Below are 16,998 nucleotides of genomic sequence, written 5' to 3'. Positions count from 1 at the left end.
GCTTTAACACACATAACATCCTTGGAATTGATTTGATTAGGAACATTTAAAAAAAGAAAATTCAGATCAGTTCTCAGGTATGTAACGGTTAGGGTAAAAGAAGCAGTTGTTATGATGCCACCAAGTAAGTAATGTAAGCCCATAGAACGTCCTCACAAGTACAGCAAAAACAGCTTGTGTGTGTCTGCGGCATCTGGGTGTGTCGGGGTCGCGAGAGACAATTACCAGCACACCTGTACTGTTAACAAAGCCTAATGAGAGCACCATGGAAACGCAGATGAGCGACTGCACCTGAACTGTTCACTCTTTGCCTCAGGAGAAAAGCAGTGTTCACTTGGCATGAAAACAATCTTTGTCAATTTATGTTTTTCCCGATTTTATGTTGAGGTCTAATTGGGCTAATGATGTATTTCTATCTGTCTAATTGTCCCCTTTATTATTCACTCAAAACGTGCTTTTTCCGTCACAGTTGGAACCATTGAAAGGTGAAATGCTCTGAGTGCATTTTGTTGTGCTTTAATTGAAGGTAATCTGTGTACAAATGAAACAAATGTGACAAATGAGTGTGCATCTTAACAGACAAGGTCCTTAATGGGAGAGAACACTAAACAAGTAAACACGTAACTTTCTGAAAAGCAAATTAAAGCGTTCAGTGTATAACCTACCTTAGCACTGTATCTGCGATTCTTGTGGACTGTTTTTTGTTTTTTTTCTTTCTTTTTGGATGCGTGTGTGTGTGTGTGTGTGTGTGAGTAAATATATAAAGTTTACACTGGAGCTTCCCAATGGGAGCACTGTTTGCAGGGGATCTAGCATGCGACGTGAGAGGTTTATGTGCACCAGAGGGGAGATGTAGACTAAGTCAACAGAGCAACAATAACAGTGCCTGTAGGTACACAGCGCTGTTGGCACCAGGAGCAAGTCCATGGGAATATCCAGCATAGCTTTTGAGCATAACGACACATGCCCTAAGGATTTTTGACACCCCTGAAAAACATGGGGTTTTTCTAGTAAAGAACCTAAGATCACAACCTGATTTTTCTCTTATCCATCAGTTGTACTGCATTTAAATTCACCGACGGAAGAGATTCTACCAAAAAAACAAAAAAACAAAACAAGTCTGTTGCAGACAAGCAGCGTATGAGATAAATGCTCGCTACATGATAGATGTGGAAATCATGCTCAAAAATGAGCTTAAGTCAAAGCACTTTGGCAGTCCTTGTACTTGGAGCTAATTTTGCTAGTTTTACAAATGTAAATAAAAGCAGTCATGTTAAGTTAAGTTAATTTTAAATTAAGTGATGCCTGAAATTCTCCACCTTGATCTTGGAGGTTCGTTGTTGTTTGACCTGCATTAGTTTTAAACTGGAATGGAAATTGGCCAGAACTACTTTTTTTACACTGAAGACAAAATAACCAGTGTAGTGATGTGCTGCAGTGAACAATCTCACCCCTCACGCTGCATTTTCTGTGTTGCAGAGTATCAAATATGGCATAAGCCTCTGCACGTAATGGTTCTGTCACGTTCCTCTTCTATAATGGAGACACGTGTGGGAGCCAAAAAACCCACAACAGATGAACCCAGCAACGTTACAGATCTCTCATGTCTGGGCTGAAGTGTAAAGCAAAAGGCGAGTGTGTGAAAGTGGGAATGAGCTCCTGAATTCAAATGTTCCTCCTCTATTCCTGACACATGGTATGATCTGTACGAGAAACCTCTTTGACCCATCCTTTGCTAAAGTTTACAAGATGTATTTGTTCCCTCCCACACCTTTTTTTTTGGTCTGATTTGTTGATTTTATGCTTGTTGTTTTTGAAAGTGATTAACCTGTAAGCATACTGTTTTAACTGAGGCTTGTCAGAGCTTTGCAGAGAAACAGCAGCAAATTTCTTAGGGTGTTTTTTATTGTGATTCTAATTCTTAATGAATAGAGATCTATATCAAAGAACTGTTTCTTTACATTTCTTCTGCAGATCCTCGACAACTGGAAATACCATAAATCAAAGGTGGCCTCATATTGGCTAGTGAAGCTGGACTCCACCAAACAACGGAAGGTGAGTCTTATGCTGGAATTAGATTGCAAGATATCTGAGCTAATTTACATCTGACGTGCCCCTCAAGAGACAGTTGGGCTCCAGGTCTTTGGCAGCAGCAAATTTTGAGCAGAACATTTGTGTAAAGTTTTCACACACTCACATAAAGGGACACCCAATTATTTCAAACATGCTTGATATTTGGAAGAATCAGAACCAGAAGACTCCTATTAGATTATAACCCTGACAGATAATGGGAGACAATTCAGCAAAGAAGAGGAAAATAAGAGGACTGACAGAAAACGCAGAAGTTGTGTCCTTAATGTTTGAAGGACAGCTGTAAAAGAAATGCCGGTGAAAACTGATCTGCATAAATGCAAAAAATTAACACGTCCTCAACTGTAGAAACAGAAAAGATCTGATAGGTAACTGTGAGTGTGAGTGTGAGAAAACTTGAGCATGACGATTAACACATTCATTTTTGGATATGTTAATTGTGGAAAAAAAAAACTGGTCCATATTTTTATAACCTGCCTTCCTTTGCACTTCGCGCTGTCTATACAGAATGGACGTTGTTAAAATCAGTGAATATAACAAAATATCAGCGCTCCAGCCTATCCCCTCTAAGACTTTTGAGCCACTTTTAAGGAAGGAAAAAGTAATCCCAGAATCAGACATCAGAGAAAACATAGAAAAATAAGACAAGCATGAAGATCATTATAATGTCGGGCAGTGAGAGGTAGAGAATCCAAATAGGATGTAAACAAAACAGAAGAAGGGACAAGACGTGAAATGGCATCCAGTAGGCGTGTCAGTAATGATATGATCTCTAAGCCGCTGCTTTCGGCACAACTGTGCCCGGCTGTGCTGTGGGCTTTGGCGATGCGAGCCGATGTTTTATTTGGAGGGGAGCAGCCTAATGAGCAGCAGGCAGAGGTCAGGAATGCAGCGCCCAACGCTCTGCCATCTGATTACCATACCAAAACATATCTGTGTGTGTTTACTCATCTATCAGTTTGTCTGAGTGTGTATGCACGTCTCGCTCGCTTCACATTGCTGTAGGGAAATCACATACACACACACACACACACACACACACACACACACACACACACACAGTCAGAGAGGCACGTCAGTAATGAGGAGCAAGGAATCAAAGTCAAAAGGGCCACAGTGCTGCACTCTGAGCGGGGCGAAAAGAGAGAGGGAAAAGGGAGGAAGAGAAGACAGTGAGGTGGCGAGGGATGGGGAAAACAAAGAAGAGAAGATGGAAGGCTGGTGCAGGTGTCCTCAGACCGCCTGGGAACTTCTGACACCGTCTCTCCAAGACTGACGTCGGTGCAGCAATTAGTCCTCTCCTGTGCTCTCCGCTGTCTGCCCCGGCACTTTTTGTCCTGCACACACCACACGCACACACTCTCTCTCTCTCACACACACACATACACACACAGGCTGCATGTCTGTGCATGGGAGACATGCACAACATGAACGCTGAGGTAAACCAGCTCAAATCGTCACTGTGTGCGAGTTCTGATTGAATTTTTCAGGATGTGTGTGCATATACTACATGTGCTGGTGTTCTTCTTGTGTGTGTGTGTGTGTGTGTGTGTGTGTGTGTGTGTGTGTGTGTGTGTGCATGGACCTGCATGTTTATTCATGAAGGTGAGCTTGCTCTCTGTTAGTGAGTGAATGAATTAACCTCTGTGATTGCTAATTTTATGGCAAGATTTAAGAAAAGAGGAAGAAATCTTGCAGTTGGAACAAATGCCAACTCATGCATATCAATTAGAAATGCTGTCACCTGTACCACCATTAATTTCCTTTATTATCTCACGCTTGATTTAAATCTTTGTCGCGCTCTCTTTTTTCCCCCCTCCCACCTTCCTCGCACTTTCTCTGTCACTCACTCAGGTGTTGGATATTGTACGCACCAATGTACGCTCAGCGCTGCAGCGGATCTGGAGGGAGCCAGACGTAGAAAGTCTCCACCTGTACCGGCTTTTTAACCGCGTCTTCAACCGGCTGCTCTGGAGTCATGGCCAGGGCCTGTGGAACTGCTTCTCCAACACCGGGTAGGCCAGTCTGAACGCGGCTTTGAGTTGAGGATTACAGTACGCTCGAAACTAACTAGTTGGTACGAGCTGATATGTGCAAGGTGGGAGTGATGATGTCAGATTTTAATTTTCAGAAAGTTACAAAAATTGTTAGTCATAGCACCTCCTAATTACAAACCCTGAAAGGTTCCTGATTCTGTTCAGCAAGTAGTACGCTTTTGCACATACTGATGCCACTCTGCACTACAAGAGAGCTGAACAAAATGATCACAGATTATGTCATTTCCAATTCCTTTTAGAATGCATTTTTCAGAATATTTTACTAGCTCTGGGGATGTGAAACCTCACCGGGAACCATCAAAATTCAGAAAGTTGGCAAAAAACACAATCAGCAAACTCTAAGACCCGAAGCACCTTTGACAACCTTGATTTTCATGACCAAGACCAACCAACAAAGATCCCCACCACCACCCCATCCGCCAAACACAAACAAGCACCGCAGGCCAATTACCAACGGCGCTCTTTCCATAGTTCACGCTCTACGCAATCTCCCCATGTCCTCAAGCCCAGTGTTCGTCAATATATCAGTTTCAGTGACAGCAGGGACAATTTGCCTTTTTTTTATTCGGTATATGCGTGGAAGCAACAGCAGCTGAATGACAGCGAATGAGTGACAGACCAACCAGACCCTGCTGCACTTTCCTGAAAGCTCTCAGGGATGAAAGAAACATGTTACTCTGTGGAGACAGGGTGCAAATTAAGGTCACAAATCTGGGCTGTTAATCAGGGCTTTTTCACAGGTGAGAGCAAGAAAAAGAGAAAGGAAGGAAAAAGGTGAATGAAGGCTTCTTAGTTCTTTTACTTTAGTTTGTTATCAGGTACTTTGAAGTTTTCTTTTTGGGTTTTTTTTTTTTTGATGCAGCAGAAAGTGACTTCCTACAAGATGAGTCACTGCAGTGACAGCCCACTTGATCATGTCCCTAAAAGAAACCCCAAAACAGCAGACAAGACACACAAAAGGGCGCACACACACACACACACACACACAGACACCTCCCTCATATTTTTTTTTCTTTTGCTTCCCTCAAAGGCAGATGACAGAAACACACAATGAGAGGTCTTTAGATGCGTGAAGCTGGGTTCCACACATGTATTTCTTGACACATTAGCACCCTCAAACAGAGCAAAAGCGTACTGTATACAACCCTGATATGCACACAGCTGCTGCACTGATAGCTTTACATCTTGGCTGTGATAAAGGTGTGACCTTCTTGAATCTCCTCCTCTCCATCTTCTTCACAGTTCAGTTGTTCAGGGGCCGTGTTTCCCTCGACACAGAGGGCTCAGAGGGTGTAACTGAAGCCCACAGCTCTCCATTGTCCTCCTCTCTTACGTCCTTGGCAGTCGCCATCGAGAGAAAGTGAGGAAGGGAGTGAGTGGGTGATGAAGATGAAGGGGAGGATAATTAGAAGGACGGGGTGAAATCTGGTGACAGAGGAAAAAAGTACCGAGAGGAGAGTGAGACATCATAAAAAAAATGGTGCAGCAGTAGATGTCTGGGAGGATTAGCCTAGCCTAGCTTCAGCTACCCCAGCATGCTGCACCCCATGCAGCTTTTGTCTGATCACAGCCTGCCCTGGAAGATCCAGCTAGCTTGCAAGTCTGTGGTCTGGCCCTTCCCCACAGCGGGCCCAAACAAGGACGAGGCACGCAGCATACATAGAAAAGCACACTCCAAAAGCAAGCGCCACCCTCCTGCTCCCTCAACCACCCCCTGTGCTCCTCTTTGTCTCTTGTTTGATATTTTATCTAAGGGACTTAACAACAATCAAATGGCCTAGAAGCTATTGTGGGTGATGAAGAGGCTTTGAAAACAACTTAGAGGAAGAGAATGGAAACACACACAGTTGTGAACCCTTTCAGAGGAAGCACCCCCAACCTCCCAAGGAGTGAAAGGGGGTAGACATCAAACGTACCCCCTGGAGTTGTGTGTCTCAGCTGTTGAAGCTCTCTCACAGTCAGGGGTATGTCCAGGGTTGTAAAGGGGGTTAACTGTGCTTGGATTTGTTTCATCCTTCCTCTCTCTGCATCTGTCTTCCTGCATGTCTGTGCGTGAGACAGTAAATGAATATGCAGCACACGTGTACAGTAAAGGCCACACATTAGGCCATACATATGAATGTACATCATTTATTCAATGTTTATGTACTATATAAGTTTAGGAAATGATGAATTTGTGACGATACTAATCCATAACTGCCACTGTGTGTGTGTGTGCGCTGTCTCATTTGCACTTCAGTTCATCGTGGGAGACCATCTTCAGTAAGAGCAGCGAGGTGGTGTCACCTCAGGAGCTGCAGTGCTGCCGCCGGCTGGTCCAGCTATGTCGAGACTGCCTGTTGGTCGTCTACAAGTTTGTCTCAGAGTCCCGTGGCTCTTTGACCGGACTCAGCCCCGAATGGGACGACACCAGGTGAGAAGAACATCTAACCCTCTGGTGTGTTCCCACTGATCTCTTTTTTATTTTTATTTTTGAAAGAGTCTTATAGCTTTCCTGTTGCAGCAGATCATTATTCATTACACAATAGGGTGAATGGATAAGATACAAGGACGAAGACTCCAAGATGGGAGTCCACTGGTGGGTTACAGCTGTCATTGTGCTAGATGCTCTGAAAAGACAATGTTAAATGCCATTGAAGGAAATTGCAGTGTGCAGAGTGCACATCTGCACATTTTCTGCTGCAGATGTCAAAGGTTGACTATAAGTAGATCATTTTCCACAGTTTATGTTGTTTACATTTATACATTAAAGTGGTCCATCATATGGTCATAACAGTGTCAAAATACAACATAGAGTACATATCAGGGGCAGGAAAATCAGCCCACCAGGGTACCGAGTCTGCGTTAAGATTAACAGGAGTCATCCTTATGTATTTATTTTGGTGTCTTCCTCCTTTTACGCCCAGATGGAAACTGGCTGAGTTTGTTGAAGCAATCACAGAGAAGCCTAGTAATAAACTTTGTTCAAACTCCCTTTAGAATAAAGGAATCTAAACTGAGTAAAAAAGAGTAAAGAGTAAACACAGTGTGACATACAGACAAGAAAACTTTGATTTGAAAATTTCAACAGCTATCATCATTAGACCTCTCTCAGGAAACATTTCCTCTCTCTCCTCCATGGAGCCTTGGAGCCATCATCATCATTGCACAACCCCGATAAAACAAACAACAAATCAGCCTCATTCTATTTTTAAGGTTGATCCCCGCAGGAGACAGCAGCTCAGGTTTGTAGTGAGCAAACTTTTAAAAAACACATAAGCTTTGGGCTGGCAGACAGTGAGGGAGGGGAGGAGGGCGGGGAGAGGGAGAGGAGTGTGCTGTTAACAGGAAATAATGGCCCACAGATTAGCACTCAGGTTAGCCCGGGGCCCCCTGAGGCCTGCTTAATTCAATTAGAGCCCAGATGAGCCTGTGCAGCAAATGACCTTATGAGAGAGAGAGCTCCTTTTTTCCTGGGGCCTCGCTTTACATGATTCATAACTCTTGCGCATATTTTAACAGGCTATCACTTTGTGCCTACAGTATAAAAACCTCAGCTGTTTAAAAAAAAAAAAAAAAAAAAGTATGTGGGGTTTGTGTACAGTTATGGAGCTACTTATGTCCTGACTTGTTGCTATTGATTGTTTTATCTTGAGCGTATTTGTTTTGAGGACAAATTCAGTAATATGAGCAAGATGTAACTGTAATTGGATTGAATAACTCAAGCATGCACAAAATGATGCACTAGTGTATCCACATTTTTGCAGTAGGTACCCTTGAGAGTCCATTTAAGCATGCATTGGTTTGTCTCTCCTTATTTTTTCTGTGTCTATATATGTCTGTGTAAAAAAAAAGCTTACCATTTGCTGCTGGACCAGCCTCTACCCATGGCTCCACCCCTGCTGCTGTCGCTGCCGCTTCTTCCTCTTCTTCCTCCGTCTCTTCGCCCCTCGATGCAGGTCTCTGCTCGGTTTAGTTCTGCTAAACCCCTCCCTCCCCCCATCTTCCAGCACCGTCCCTGTTCCCTGCTTTCTGCTGCTCCCACCACCTCACAGCTGCAACTAAGGCTTGGTCTCACCTGCCCAAAGATGATTGCTTTGGCTGCACAACCAACAGTCTAGCATGGTTTCCTCTCCTCTTTCCCAGACTAATATTCAAATAAGTAACGTTTGCATTGACTTAAACAACATGAGAATGGGCCGCGTTTCGGCCCAAGACTGTAAACGATGTGTTGGAATGGAAGGAGACAGGAGAAGGACGCATATTAAGACTGTTTGGAGCAATGTTAGTCAACACTGCAACCATTCACAACCACCTTGCTGTACATCACCAGCCACTCACCCTGCTGCCACATGCTAAACAATGCCTTTCACTCAATGCTTCTCTCAAGAACATCTTACCCTGAGAGCATTTTCAGTACGAGTGGCTTCAGCGGGAGCTGAGCACCTCACCTGCACCGCATCAGCGACATGATCAACCTAAGCACCGCTCTCTTCTTGTTTCAAGAAGACAGAAAATGGCCCAACTCTGCATCGTGTGGTTTGCAGTTTCACAACACAAACTGTTTCACATCTCTCCATCAGGCATGCAGGGAGCAGTACTTCAGAGAGCTGAGAAGCAATTAGGATTATTCTCTCATTGATACACAAGCTTTATATGAGAGGGAAAACTGTGTGTGTATGAGAGTGTGTGTGTGTGCGCATGCATGCACCACATGCCACTGCAATGCAACAATCATTTGTCCATTTCTCAGTTAACCTCCCTGACAAGTAAATGTGAAGGATAAGCTCATATTTTTAAGTCTGTTTTAAAAAAAGACCCACGCGACCCAAGCTGGTAAACAAATACCTTTCACTATTTTAATTCAGCTTTTCCACTTGTGTGTGTAATCACAAGCACAAAACGACTGTTTGGGACCCCAGTTTGGCTGACATCCACATTGTGACTACTTCAACGATTTCACACTTTGAAATCAAAGATCATATATGCATGCAAATTTGATTCTGCTCTGTCCTTGTGCATGTACACACACATACAGAACGCATACAGCTGCGGAGCTCTTAGCAGCCTTTTGGCACACATCAAAGTGGGTCTGTTAGTTGGGGTCTTCAGGGTCTCCATTGTTGACCACACCTGCCCACTCTTGTTCAAGTATCCTTCCTCTGTGGAGTGCCCTGATCAGGTGTGTCAACAGCCTCATAAGTCTTAGAAAAGTCCTTCAGTCTGTGTGGGCAGATGAGAGGAAGTAGCCAAACAGCTCCACTAATGACTTTCTTGTTAAGCCTGGAATTACTGTCACTACCCAAAGACAATTTTCCCATGATGACAAAAGTTTCAGATTCTATTAACTTTCATCTGTCTGAAAAGTGTGGCAGTAATTAGGGTTAATTGGGGTGTTGAGCTGAATGTGGGCTGCAGATAACCTTCAAGCCTCTTTGTACCTCTTGGTTTGTGATTGCGTCAGCTATCATGGCAGTCTTCCCCTCAATCCTTAGTCATGGCATTTCATCTTGTCTGGTCTCCTCTTAATCTGCTGTGGCAGTTGCATCTTGATGGGAGACATAAGAGTAGAGCGGAAGGCCTGTTAGTAGGAACAGTTGCAGATTATAGTCTTGCATGTAAGGAATGGAGCAGGAGAGTATCTTTGTGTCTCCCCGTCAAGTGATATGTACTGAAGCAAAGCAGATGCCTCCCCCTGGCTTTCAAGCATGTACGCTGTTGCCAAGACCTTCTTCATGATCAAAAGGAGGGCGAACCTGGAAGATGCTGAATGAGGGTCCAATTAAATATAGCCTGCAGAGACAGCGGCCGCTTGGACGTGAGATGTTCCCCCCCACACCCCACCCCTTGCCACTACCAACGCTGTGATTCTTTCTATGGGCAGAATATTCTCAAAGTGAATAGCAGAAGATCTCTGAAGAACACACACCCGGCCCCCAATGAATGTTCAATATTTGATTTTCTTTAGTTTCTTTTTTTTTTCTCCCTGCCATTTCCATGCCTGGGCTTGCAGTTCTCAGTGAAAACCTTATGGAAATGGAGGGGAGAAAGGAGAAATCGCACCACAAATCCATGAGGGGAATACCAATGGATGTATGGTGGTTCTCTGAGCAGAGTGCAATGGAATAAGGGCGGAGAAGAGAAACATAAGAAATGTATCCGAGGGGGACACAAAATTGTGGTATGAAACCACTATGTCACTTGGAGGACTGGACTTTGAGCTACCCAACAGAAGCAAATGTGAGAGGATTAAAGCAAGGCAGATCCTGCCCTCCTGTTCTCTTGAGTTTGAGCACAGGAGTTTACAAAGTAGTGCCGGACTGAGCCCTCACCAAGTCCAGTCAGAGGCGAAGACGATGTGCTGGAGGGATACCTACGGCCCACTTGAAGCTGTTTCAAGGACACTCTCGTTGGACTAAATGGAGATAATTTGAATCCCTCGTAACTCTCCTGGGTCTGGGGCTGTGCTGAAGCCGACGCCCTCAGCGACATGTGCTTTTTTTCCCCCCTCTCTTTTCCGGTCGACTTTAGAAGATGCCGCTGTGCTAATTTGTCCAAGAGCTATTTCACAAGGAGAGAGAGAGCTGTCAGAGAAAAAAGTATGCTATCTCTGCACCCAGCTTAAAAGAAGATATTATTTCTTCATTCTGTAATCCTCAGCCCCAGTGGCTTCCTTTTGATTAGATTGTCACATCTTAAACACTTCCACAGGGACTATTTCTTTTGACCATTGTACTCGTTTAACTAAACGAGTATTAGATGTATTTTTATTACCTAAAGATCCTCGCTGCTGATGTAGCAAGAAGGTCATATAATACAGAATATCACAATATGACAAGTGTGCTGCGAAAGCCCATAAATGTAGGTCATTCTTCCAACTGATCAGTATGGAAGAATTCAAACTTCCTGTGTCTCATGTCTTCTGAACCGTACCCCCGACATTTGCATAACCTTCAGTTAACCTTGTCCAGGATTTGATCATCTCATCTGACATCACTCTGACAACCATATCTGACTCATTTCCAGTAACTAAGGAATATGGGAGCAGGGTTCATCCCCTCCTGACTCTATCTCAACCTGACGCTGGTCTCATTCTCAGGTACTGGAACGCTGTTAGCAGGAGCTGCCTCACTGCTCTGTCTCGGTGGAAGGTGTCATAGAAAAGTCTTAGAAAGGTACTGACGTCTATGCCTCGGAATGATAGGTGAGGATTTTACGTTCATGATACCAACATCTAAGGGTAAAAGTTGAAAATGCAGTTGTACTGAGAAAAAACAAGTCTTCTGTCAGTATAAGGTCTGTAATTTGCTATCCTGTGAGCAGATACACTTAAACACATATAACCTAAATAAAGAGGTGTGTAACTGATGACACCATGTATGTGGGATTTTGGATTTGGTACATTACACAAAACTAAAGCTGCAACGACAAATTCGTTTTCTATTTGGATAATCAAATAATCACTCAAGTCAATCTTTTGAGAAAAAAAAATGACATTTGCTTTTGTTTCCAGTTTCCGAAATATGATAACTTGATGCCCGTCTTTTCTTCATAAATGACAGTATGTTCAATACATTTGGGTTTTGGGCTGTTAAAATAACAAAATAAGGCATCTTGAAGTTGTCACCTTGGTCTGCGGGGGATTTTAACTAAGAAACTTTACACACAAAATCTTGAATTGATTAATCAGAAAAGATATTACTCAGTGATGAAAATAATTGTATGTTGCAGCCCTACACAAAACACCCCAGATCATATGGATTTCACAGTTTAAGCCCCAACCTTTTTCTCTCTTCCTTCTCATTTTCAGGGGGAGGGTGATATCTTGAAATCACCAGGCCATTATTAAAGTTGAAATCTGCAAAATGGAGAAGGCCGTAAATGGCAAAGTCAATATAAGTGGGCAATCTCTGGTCTCAGTGCTGAGCGCTAATTCTGCCCTGACCTCTAAATTGTGACCTTTGCATATCTAATCCTCTCATTATGTTCATCCTTTCCCCTAATCCCTCCATCCCTCGCTCTTGTCCGTCTGTCCAGGTATCTGCTGCCAGTGACCTCCCAGTTCATCATGAAGTGGCCTTCGTCCAGCTTTGGCCGCATCTCCTCGGCCGTGCCACGCTCACGCAGCCTTTTCGCCGCCAGGATGGGCCACTTCTGAGGTCACCGTGGCAACCCTGGCTTCTGACACCTCGCCTCTTGACCTCAACGCCTCCCCTCCCCTGACTCTCACACAGCCAAACTCCAATCTCAGTAAGTCCGGCATGGATCGGACTAGATGGAGCCTCAACCTTGGCCAAATCCCCCGGTGGAAGACCAACAAAGAAAAAACGGATGATTTGGGGTTGCTAAAGGGCCTTGTTTAGATTAGTTTGGACCTGCCTAGACCAGCAGACCACCTGCACCCTCGACCCCTACCTTTACCCCCAGTACCACCAGACAATGGGTTTAACTCCTCTTTTCTCATTGTAATTGCTTTATTATACCTACTCACTGTACAGTTACAAGTCATGGTACTGTAAAAGGAAAAAATAACAAACACTAAACAATGCAAGGATTATTTATTTATGTACTTACTTATTTTGTAAGGTATTCCATGAATGCTGATGCAGAATGCAGATATGGAATGACATCAACAATGCTGTCCAAGTGGATGTACAAAAAAAAAACAAAACCTATTTTTGCTTGCTGTAATCAGTTATTTTACTTCTGAATTTTATTTATGTCTTAACTTATATCAGAGGTTTTAAGTTTCTAAATGTTACAACAGTCACTTTATGTTCTAATTTTTACAGAAGAGAGAGATGGTGCCCAGAACTCAAAATGTTTAACTTTTGAATGCTAATGCTTCGTGTTTTACCTGTGTGATATTAAGTGCGGCACTATTAAGCGACACAACGTGTAGAATGTCATTGTACTAAAGCCAAGCCTCTTCGCCTCGTAGAGAATGATGCCACAGTGCAAAGAGCCAAACTTGAGTCTCAGAGAGCACCCACCTCCTAATATGCACTCTGCAGTCTGTCATGGAACGGGAGATGTGGGTGCACATTTAAAGTAGTGTTTGCATGCTTAGATTTTAGTCCCTCACCCAGATGTAGTGGCTAGACAGAAGAGCTGCATTTGGAATATACTTGAAGTTTTGTGTTTGTCATTAATTACTTGTGTCTTTGTATCGGCTGCACTCAGAAGAAGACACTTCACTTGTAGATTTGTCGCTGCAGCGTGTTCAGGATAATAAAGACCCCCCCCCCAACCACACCCCCTCGACCCCCCAACCACCCAGTAGGTACAAGTGCCAGGGACATTATTGATGTGCCAATAGTAAGCACATCTACTTCGTGTCCATTTGGGATTTATTTAAGGTTAATATGTCAGAAACTACCGTAGGACCTCAGTTAAACACAGTATTAAATGTTGATAGGGAGAAACGCAGTGTTACATGTTTAGTAGTTTACTTGGCTCCGTGTAGTACACCATGAGATGACAGTGACTAGACTGCCTGTCAGCAGGCTGTACAGTACAGCACAGTGTGCATTTTATAACATCAATTCTGATTGTGCTTAATCTGCTCAAAATGAACTCTCCCCATACACTGAACATCAAGTCACAATGCCAAATATTTTTATTTTGCCTCATTTGATTTGTGTTATTTAAGAGTAGTAATTTTTCATTGGAGGTATGAGATTTTTAATTTTACAGAGCAATAAAATGTTTAAGCAAACACATTTCCTCTTTTTGTTATTTGTTCTGTTAAGGCAGAAGTCAGGCTCAAAGCTCAATTCCGAGTAAAAAAAAAAAAAAAAAAAAACTAGAGAAAAAACAGAATGAATGAAACAGAAGTAAAAAACTGTTTTAGCAGACAGTATATTGTCTGTATTGTGGCAAAATTAAAAAGAAAAAAAAATAATTTCTCAGTCTTAAAAAGACAATTTGGCAGAAAACCACGATAGAGGGGACGATGTTGTTATGTGATATTTATTTTTATTATTATCATCATCACAATATTAACTGATTGCTATTGTATTGAATTTATGGGTCTGAACCCTTGATGATGAGGAACAACACGATACAGATGGGGCCAAGTTCAAGTCTAATAGCCTTTAAACCTCTGGACTTATTCAGCTTTTTGCTGAATTACATGTTTTCTTTGCTGCTGATTAGTAGCTGGTATCAGTCGGGGGGTTTGGGAGCTTCATGTCTCATTTTTTGACTGTAAAAATACAGATTTTAAATTACAATTCATCACCTAGCTCTTTGACGGGGCAAAATACTTTTTAGGCTGTTATTTTTATTAATTACCTGAGATAGTATCAATGGAAGTAGGACCCGTGAAGTAAATAAGCAGGCAAAATCAAACAGAACTAACTCTAAACACTGAATTTAAGTGCTGTCGAACTCTAATGGGTTTTAAACTTCCTGTCCCCCTGATATCCATTACTTGAGCAGCTCTCGGGGTATGTGGGTCAGCATCTGAGTGATATTGCGTTTCACACCAGAGGCCCCTGTGGACAGGTGACACTCCTGAACTGTCACTCGCCTCAGAAATGAGTGTGTGTGACCAGCAGCCCTTCCTCGCTCCGTCTTGACCCGAAAGTCGCTCTGGATGCGTGTGTGTGTGTGTGTGTGTGCCTACAAAGAACGAAGCGAGTTTTATTTAGACCAGGAACAGCAGCACGGCGTCCAGCTTCTTGTGACCTTTCCACCCCTCCTTCCTCTGTCCATCCCTCTCTCCCTCCCTCTTTCTGTCAGCAGAGGAGGTGTGGAGCGTGACCTTGAGGCTCTCCGGCCTCCGCCTTGGCTGCAGCAGAGCAGAGGCTGACAGTCTGGCGCTGCGACCCCAGCGTGCTGTCCAAAAATATCTCCCCCAGCAACGGGTCTGCGCTGTTTCGTCCTGACCTTTCCACTTGTCACTCTCCTCGGCCCCATCAATTGCTCCATCCTTTTCTGCCCTACCTGTGTGTGGTCCAGGCAGCTTTGCAGTCAGAGTCCAGCCTTTTTTTTTTTTTTTTTCTCAAAAACCAACACCCAGATGACCCAGTTTCAGGGCCCTGAGCCGACCTATTCAGGCCTGGAGAGTAAAAAGGCAACTGGAAGCTGTATGAGAGGTGGATGGTTCAGATGAGATAACGAAGCAGGCGCACACACACACACACACACACACACTGACCGTTGCTCAAACGCATATGGCCGAGCTTCAAAAAAAATTTTTTTTTTTTTTTTGCTCTTAATCCACTATTTCAAATAACATGGAGGGAAAAGAGCAGTGTGATTTGTTCTGTAATTATGACTGCTCGACTGAAGTGTCCAGAGGTACAGCTGACCTCCTTTTCCTTTCTAGTAAAGCTTTAAAAGTGGAGCCTGTGGTGGTTTGTGTGCTTTCAAATGACAAAAGTGACCTTTCTTATCAGAAAAATACTGCCTTTGTATGAAAAAGTGGGTGCGGATTATGTATTTCTCCTCCCCACTGTGTGTGTAATGGCAGCATGTACTGCGCTGTGTGTGTATGTGTGTAGCATGTTCACATATGTTCACTGCTATGCTGTATTAGTTTTGCAGGCTTCTGTGTCCTGACATTTGTGTGTGTGTGTTTTATGTGTATTCTCAAAGGGACACGTTCAATGACACCCGCTGCAATACATTATCCGTGTGCCTCGTTTACAACATCTTTGCTCTCAGCAGGGGTCCTGCCTGTAACTGACACATAAACCAACAGATAAACACATGCACACTGAGGAGCCTGGATGGTCTTCACTCAGCTTGTGCCAGCGGCTCGGGTTATTTACCGTTTCTCTGCAACACATTCAAGCTTTTCGGACAAACTAAAAGTTTAAACAACATTTCAGAAGGATTCACCTGGTGGCACATTTGATTTAAATGAGAAAGTAACATAGTTAAGGGATTCATTAAAAACGAAGCAGTTAAAATAGGCCTGAATTGAGCGCCGGGATGATGAGTCTACAAATTCATTAGAGGATGATCGAAAAATTAATCATTAGCGTGTTTTAAAATTCATCCACCAGTCATGTATCAAGCTAAAAGTGACAAACTTAATCTGGTTTTAGCTTCTCATATAAAGGCAAACAAAACAGACATCAATCTGAGATCAAGATTTGTTTTACTTATCCACATGTTGTATCAGCAGCTTAAATACAATAAATCTTTTTTAAAACATTTTATAAAAAACATGAGAGATCCCACCCACCCTGTGCTGGTGTACTTCAGAAATGTCACATCGTGGACTGAAGAAAGAAAGGAGGTTCTCAACTTTCTCTGAACTCAAATTTGCAAGGACTCAACAGATTTCGTCTTCTGCCATCCTTATCACCAAATGACCTGAAGAATGTGGAGGAATCCTCCAAAACTTCAACCATTGGTGTCCTCAGTTACTGTGCTGTTAGAACACAAGTTGAAGTGACACAGCGGAAGACATGATCCTGTCCCAAGTTTTTAGGCATTAAATTCAGAATGAGTGTATATGCACAAAAAACAATAAAGTTTCTCAGTTTGAATATCGTGTGTCTTGTCTTTATACTGTACTTGACTGAATATAGGATGGATGGGAATTGCAAACCATTAGTGTTTTTATTTAAGTTTTACACAGTGATTGTGTGATCCAAACACAATCACACAAGGCTGGTTTGAAAAAGGGAAATTTTGCTCGATGAAATGATTGTTGTGATTCGCACACACACATCCACACATCTCGCAAACCCCAACCGTGGTGACAGCATTCGTCTCTGTGACTTTAATGTTTTAGCAGGAATGCATGGTATGTGTTTTTTTTTTTTTTTTTGTTTCCAACCAATAACTGCTTCTGATTGCCAATATCGAGAGATGATAAATGATAATTTCACATTTTGTATTTTAAGAAGTT

General features: G+C 43.0%; 1 protein-coding gene across 6 annotated transcripts in view; it reads left to right on the top strand.

Annotated features, from left to right (window-relative positions):
* Positions 1-13,841, top strand: part of ttll7 (tubulin tyrosine ligase-like family, member 7) — a 64,711-nt gene extending 50,870 nt beyond the window's left edge. For 2 of the 6 annotated variants that reach the window (XM_046390755.1, XM_046390754.1), the window contains exons 18-21: positions 1,975-2,055; positions 3,946-4,106; positions 6,388-6,561; positions 12,165-13,841. In XM_046390755.1, the coding sequence (XP_046246711.1) occupies positions 1,975-2,055; positions 3,946-4,106; positions 6,388-6,561; positions 12,165-12,285 (537 nt within the window). In that variant the 3' untranslated portion in view covers positions 12,286-13,841. Of the gene's footprint in view, positions 1-1,479; positions 1,722-1,974; positions 2,056-3,945; positions 4,107-6,387; positions 6,562-11,226; positions 11,332-11,937 lie in introns of those variants that run through there. The other 4 variants (XM_046390757.1, XM_046390756.1, XM_046390758.1 and 1 more) reach the window with 4 other exon arrangements.
* Positions 13,842-16,998: the final 3,157 nt, after the last annotated feature.

This window comes from Scatophagus argus, chromosome 6 (genome assembly GCF_020382885.2).
Source record: "Scatophagus argus isolate fScaArg1 chromosome 6, fScaArg1.pri, whole genome shotgun sequence".
Taxonomy (NCBI): domain Eukaryota; kingdom Metazoa; phylum Chordata; class Actinopteri; family Scatophagidae; genus Scatophagus; species Scatophagus argus.
The sequence above is the reverse complement of the archived record's forward strand: the minus strand, read 5'-3'. Positions and strand labels throughout refer to the sequence as shown.